General features: G+C 50.7%; 1 protein-coding gene across 2 annotated transcripts in view; it reads right to left on the bottom strand.

Annotated features, from left to right (window-relative positions):
* The window catches only part of SPATA13 (spermatogenesis associated 13), a 59,462-nt gene that overhangs the window by 21,798 nt on the left and 30,698 nt on the right, over positions 1-6,966 (bottom strand). The window contains exon 1 of one of the 2 annotated variants that reach the window (XM_010851205.1): positions 3,544-3,677. The exons of the other annotated variant lie outside the window; for it this stretch is intronic. Coding sequence (XP_010849507.1) covers positions 3,544-3,598 — 55 coding nt within the window. The 5' untranslated portion in view covers positions 3,599-3,677. Of the gene's footprint in view, positions 1-3,543; positions 3,678-6,966 lie in introns of those variants that run through there. 2 annotated transcript variants of the gene reach the window in all.

Here is a 6,966-nt window from a genome sequence, read left to right on the forward strand (position 1 = left end):
CCAGGGGGCAGGGGCAGGGGGAGGAGCAGGAGGGGGTGTTTGCCAAGAATCTCTTTCCAGAGCTCTCTTTCCAAGCGATTCTGACACCTGGCTGCATTCTAGAACCATGGGCGCCCAAGCTCGACTTCCTCAACCCCAGTGCAGGGACCTGCCCTGGGAGGCGTGCTGTGAGACTCGTCTCCACAGCAAGACAAGCTGGAGGGCAGTGGGTTCGGATCTGGCTGCTTCAATGCCTCGGCTTCAGCCACTGTGTGCCAGCGAGTGTTCCTTGCTTTCAGCAAAAAAGGACACAGTCCTTCAGTCCACGCTGACCACTCCACCTAGAGCGACGTCCCACCCAGAAAGCCCATAAGCTCCCCCTCCTCCTTCCAGGCACCGAGCTCTCACTCCCTGGTGAGGGGTGAGGTTGGGATTTCGTGCTCCTGCCTACATTCCCCGCTGCCCCGCCGCCACTGGCCAAGCCCCAGGTGGCAGGAACAGTCTCTGCCTCTCACGTCCTAGAAGCCTATTGGATTTACTCACTTTAAAATGCTCACCGTATTTACACTGTCCTTATATTTCAGCAGCTTCACTGTAACACCCTCCTGAGCTGTTCTGAGTCTCTCATATCCACCCCTCCTGCCCCAGCGCTGACCTCGAGGGACCAGGAAGCCCGTGCTGGTCAGTGTCAGCTCACACCTAGTTACAGGAGACACCCTTCCTGTTCAGGGCTCAACCTGACACCATCAGGATGGTCCCCTTATGCCTTACCTAGACTTTCAAACCATTCCACACACAGGGCAGTGCTCTGTGAGTCTTCTAAACACGTCGATTGACAATACAGTCAAAAAGGGAAGTTGACTTGGACGCGCTGCCCTCCACTGATAATCCTTCATGATGCCCATGGGTCTCCTGGAAATGCCCCTCCCAGGACAGAACTTCACGTCTGGATTAGACTTGGGGCCTTGCTACCCTTGATGCCCAAGCAGTGACAAGGGTCACACCAAGATAGAGCTTCATTTATACCAAAGCCCCCAGAACCTCCCCATTTATACCAGTCCCCCCTTAGAACTGACTCCTTAGAAAAGACTCTGATGAGTTAGGAGTTGGTGATGGACAGGGAAGCCTGGCGTGCTGCAGTCCATGGGGTTGCAAAGAGTCGGACACGACTAAGTGGCTGAACTGAACTGATACCAAACCCCCAGGTGGCCTGTTCCTATAAAGGTTTGTTTAGAAAGCTTTGGCTCAAACCACGTGCGAGTATTTTTACTTCTCAATTTAAAGGCAAGCCATGCCCTGTGCATCCTCCATGCTCTGTACCCCGTGGAGGGGCCCTCAGAGTCCTGAGATGGGGCTGGGGTTGGGCTTCTGTGCTCTTGGGGGCCCAGAGGCGGGACAGTCTCAGCCCCCGGTGCAGGCCTGGGTTTAGGCCCTGGGTTCTCCCCTGGGCTGATCCCTTAGTATCTGTCCCCCCTCAGCAAGCTGCTACTACTCCTCCAGCTCAGCTCTGATGGTGGCTGCCCGGGCCTCTGCCCGCGCCCCGCTCTTCCACTGGGCGCCCCGGCAGCTCGTGCCCACTGCACCCCTCTCAGCTCCTGGCAGTGCCTCGCAGGAGGGCTGCACCACCCTGGGAAGGAACCCGGCTGCTTTCACCACATCCCCGGGATAAACTCCATGTGTACCAGGCCCCACACTGGAAGCGTCCTGGAACCATAACTGTCTGTCAACACAAGAGCAAACTATGGCTCCAAGAGGTGAAGGAACTGCTCCCCAGTCCTGGGGCTGAAATTCAAGTCCTGGTCTGTCTGGCTCCAAAGCAAGCCTGCTGGGCACCTGCCCGGGGCCTCGGCCTCGCTGACCACAGCCACAGGGCAGGACTGCTGACCACCCACCCTCCCCACCTGCTCCTGCCAGATCTTTTTCTGGAGGGCCGCCAGGCTGTCCCTCAGGGTCCCCTGCCCACTCGGGGCTCTCATCTGAGACAGAATCCCCCCAGTAAGCAAGCTCTCCACTTGATTCTCCGCTGTTGCATCTGCGGTCGTTTCCATCACGTTTACACACATACACACTTAGCACAGCGGGTACATGAGAGACAGTGCTGGGAACACACAGAACCATCAGGAACAGAGATGACCCCAGCAGAGTCCACGCCTTCCTTCTCTTGGCAGCCAGGCTCAAAGGCAGGCAGGGCTGGAGCCTGGAGCCCGAGGGCACTTGGGGAGGGAGGGCGCAGACCCCTCGCAGGAGGCCTGGCCGGCTGTGCCTCCCAGAGTATCGGGCTCAGGACAGGCGCTGAACCCGGCTTCTCTTGGCCTCCACACACACACGTGGGAGGGAGGACCGGGCCCTGTGCCCGCCCGGGGTGGAGGAATGCGGGGGGCGGGCTCCATCGGCCGGCTGCCCTGGGGTAAACACAGGCGCACCCCCAGCCCAGGAGGCCGGCAGGCAGCCAGCTGTCCTCCACGTAGGACCTGGGGTCACCAGCCACTCAGTGACAGGCACAGACACTCGGCAGGCAGGCCTGAGCCCTGAACGCAGAAACCACTGAACCACTTGTGTTTTTTTTATTCTGAATTTGCGTCAGTGAAGCCCTCACCGCACCCCTTTCTGTGCTCAGCCAGCACAGGGAGCCAGTCAAAACAGGGAAGGCCAGCAAGAAGCACAGAGTACTCAGTGCACTGCGGGGAGGCCCACGCTGCCCTCCAGCTCTCACCTGTAATTCCCGTTCATTCCAGGGTGAGCGACTGGAATTCATTTAAGACAAAAACTGAGATGGGACTCTTTTCTTTTTTAAGCATCCCATTGCATGATGTGCAGCAGTCAGCCACAATGCTTTCCATGAAGCATTTAGTCCTTTAAAAGAATACATGGGTTCCAGGTGATAACCTCCCAGTGGGAGAGAACCACCTTTCTAGTTCACCTAGGAACTAGTCTAGTGCCAACACTCGCAAAAACACTGAAAAGCAAAGATGGAATACAGCCCCAAATAATAACCAAGTCCTGGGTAGTAACACTTTTTGGAAACAGTTGACTATTTTTCCAAAATCAATTCATACTGTTAAACCTCACACACCCCAGATTAGCAAGGAACACAGTTATGGACCCCAACAACAATCCCCTGAATAAACAAGTTTCATGTAACAGAAGCAAAGCCTAGCACAACAAGAACCAGATCCATAAATCATAAAGAACAATCCACGCTTGACTCTTGCTATTTCCTATTTCATACCAATGGCTGCATAACTCAAACCAGCCTCTGATTTACTGTGTCCACAGCTAGAACTTTTGAAATGAGTTTGAGCAAACTCTGGGAGATAGTGAAGGAAAGGGAAGCCTGGCGTGCTGCAGTCCATGGGGTCACAAAAAGTCAGACACCACTGAGTGACTGAAGAACAACAACAGCTACAACTGCCCTCAGGACCCCAGGTCCAGACAAAAGACTCGCTCACACACACAGACACAGACACACAGACACACACAACCTAACAAGAGGCAGCAGACAGAGCCCTGCAACTTGCGAGAACAGAGAGAGGACTCAGCAACAAAGTCAGTCTGCACACATACCTGTGTGAAGGCTCTCCAGACTCCAGAATCTTGCCATTTCCCTCCTTGCCACCATCCTCGTGTTTGGGAAACAGCCGCGTTCAAAGCGGGGCTGTGGGGTGACTGAGCATCGCAGAGGATCACACAGGCTCTGGCTGCGGAAACGCAGAAAGCGCTTATTCACTGCTGACGCCTCTGCCCGCCTGGCCAGAGAGCCTCACAGCTCACAGCACCCGCGGGCGGCTGAGCTTGCAGCCCAGACAGGACGGCGGGGAGGGAAGTCTAAACGCAGGCCAGACGGCCGGCCAGAAACCTATCAGGAGCCCCTGGAGCCTCCCATGCCAGTGACAGCAAGGCAAGACGCCTGCTGCTTTTCATTATAACCCAGAAGCCTGACCCCCCAGAGAGTTTGCAAGATGTGAGCTATCACACACAGGACAGCTAGACAGCAAGTCCCACTGCAGAGCACGGGGAGCTACATTCAGCATCCTGTGACAGACCACAATGGAAGAGTATGAAAAAAATGTATATAGTAAACGTACAACTGAGTCACTTTCCTGTACAGCAGAAATTAACACAACATTATAAACCAACAATACTCCAAATAAAAAAGAAATAAAAGGGCTCAGAAAAAAAACAAAAAAAAGGACCTATTTCACGGAGGAAGAAGCACAGAGGTCACTAGGTTCAAACTGTAGCTGGGATTCCATGCTCTGGTGTGCCGAAAGCTTCAGCTTTGACATCACATTTATATTAACTGCAAATCTGTGAACTCACTTGAAGAGAGATTTTGTTTAAAAAATGTATATGTGTGAATATGTGTGCCTTCTATATAAAAAGCACATGCACATCTTTTACTGCATAAATTATCTGTTCTCTATAGTGCAGAAAATTGTTCTTTCTTTGAAGAGGCTCTCTCTAGACGACTAACTTATTTCCTCTCTCATTTTTGTTTTTTTCCCAGTTGTCTACAGTGAGCAAGTCCTATTGTGAAACGACACCTACTAACAAACAGCTTCCTTCCATTTCCTCAGGATAAGAAAACACTAACTTTTTCCTTCAGGAGCAAGGAGACAACACACACAGAGTAGTGATCATGTGGTCGTCCCCCAATAAATGGCTGAAAACTGAGTCCATGTGTGCAGGCTCTGGGGTGACAGACCCCTCGTCTCACTCCACCAGCTCAGACCTTCAGGGGCTCGTGTCTGGTCTATACAGTGGGGACAGCCAGCCTCCCACAATGCTCCCACGTTCTTGAGAACGTGTGGGGATTAACAAACAGGACCGCAGCTGGTCTCACAACCCGAGTCCGTAATCACTGGCTGGTTCCCAGACTTCACAGCACGAGGGGTCAATGGGCAGAGCTGCAACGTCAGCTAAGACACCCACCCCGACCACATGCTTCCCTGGAGGCTTTTCTTATCCTTAATTATCTGTGGCTGTTTCTACTGACTCAGGGCATCCCACTGTTAAATCCAGCTAAGGCTTCAATAAACTACAAAGAGGCAAAACTCGCACACATGTGAACATACACATACACGCACATACACTACACTTACAAAACGAGACTGGTTTCAAATCTATCCCGTGCAAATATATATATATTTTAATATTTTTTTAATTTGTCTGTGCCAGGTCTGGTCTATATGTGGGATTTGGTTCCCTGACCAGGGATTGAACCCCAGCCCCCTGTATTGGGAGCTTGGAGTCTTAGCCACTGGACCCCTAGAGAAGTCCCCCCTTGCAAATATTTTTTTAAAAATGAATTAAAAGAGTCAAATTTTTAAAAACGATGAAAAGACAGTCATTCACTAGGAGCGTATGTGTCCTTAATTAAGGCAGTGCTTCATTGCAGGAGGAACTCAGAAGACTCCTCGAGGTTGCTTCTGAGCGCAGCTCACTGTCTATGAGGCAAGGTTGCTTCCCATAGGCTTCAAGTCCAGATTCCAACACCTGTGTCACCTTGTTTAACACAGAATGTCCCATAAGGCCACAAACCCCTCTTTTCACAGTAACATGTACTACCACCCCAAAGGCTGTGGTCCAGGGACCAGCAAGCAGCACAGTGTGACCGGGGAGCTGGTGGGAAGTGAACCCTTGGGGCCCCATCCTGGCTCGTGGATTCATAGCCTGATTCAGGTCTGAGAAGTGTTAATTCAGAAATGAGTGAAGCCTATGGAACGCAAGGGTGGACCTGGTTTTAATGAAGAAGTGAAATGCTGAATGCTGAGACACAAAGCAGGGAAATGCGGGAACTCATTCTGATGAGCACACTTTCTAAGCGAGACTGAAATCCAGCAGGGGGCAAAGGAAATCCAGAGTGCTTTCATTTTCTTAAAAAAAATAATGTTTTTTTGTTGTTGTTGTTGTTAAAATTCCAAGTTTTCAAAAAAAAATAAAAACCTCTCTTGGCCGCATTTCCTTGGCACTGTCTTAACTCGGGTCCACAGCTCACTTTCACTCTCCCTGGGCAGCTTCTTTCCCAAGGACTTTTTCTAAATCGAGAGATGGGGTCAGGGAGAGTAAGGTCCTTGGGATCTTAGGATTGTAAACCAAAGGCATTCGCTGAGTAAACTTACTGTACTGAGCACACACTCAAAACAAACATAAAGATAAATAGGAGGAAAAAAAGTAAATAAACAAACAAAAACTGTATTTAAATGAGGCATTTCCTCAAAGGAAGATGAACCAACAACACTTCTAAGATATTTTTGGAAGAACCTACAGAGGGAGTTTGACTTTAAGATTTAAAAAATTCTTTAGTGATTAGAGCCTATATTAACCAGATCAATAAGAATATTGCAACAAAGACCTTCAGACCAAAGCTGAAGGAAGTCTTGATCTCCTCCACGCTCTACCCCCAACCCCCACCCCTGGGAATAGTCTATTCTCCTTGGATAAGATGCTGCTACAGGGTAGGGACTAGGATGTCACCAACCTTGACTACTGGTAGAAGAATTAAGAAAAGGATCGAGTCCCACTGGAGAGCAGAAAAACCCCAACTGTACATTAATATCAAATATTTGGAAGTCAGAGAGGATAAAATAAACGTTGGGAGCACACAGGATGTTATGATCACGTTTACTCTACAGATATATAAGGAACTAAGGCTATTTTTAGCAGAGTGGCCCTAAGACCCACACACAGTTACACCCACACGTCTGGAAAAGGAGGGGGTAAGTTAGTGGTGGTCCCTCTGACTAAACCAACACTCATCCCTTTACCCTCCAGGACCGGCTCTTGAGATGACCAGGTGGTCGTTAAGGCTGCACTTAGCTCCGAGTTACTGGAATCTCCTTAAGTACAAAATGGTTCAGGTCTTCTTACATGGCCGCCTTAGGATTTGGGGCAGAAAGGTCACCAGCATTGGCCATCTGCTCAGCAACCGACATTCCCAGCTGCTGCTTCACCAAAGCTGCAGCTCCCTGCATGGCGCAGAGACTC

The sequence above is a fragment of the Bison bison genome, unplaced genomic scaffold (assembly GCF_000754665.1).
Source record: "Bison bison bison isolate TAMUID 2011002044 unplaced genomic scaffold, Bison_UMD1.0 scf7180017864299, whole genome shotgun sequence".
Lineage (NCBI taxonomy): Eukaryota > Metazoa > Chordata > Mammalia > Artiodactyla > Bovidae > Bison > Bison bison.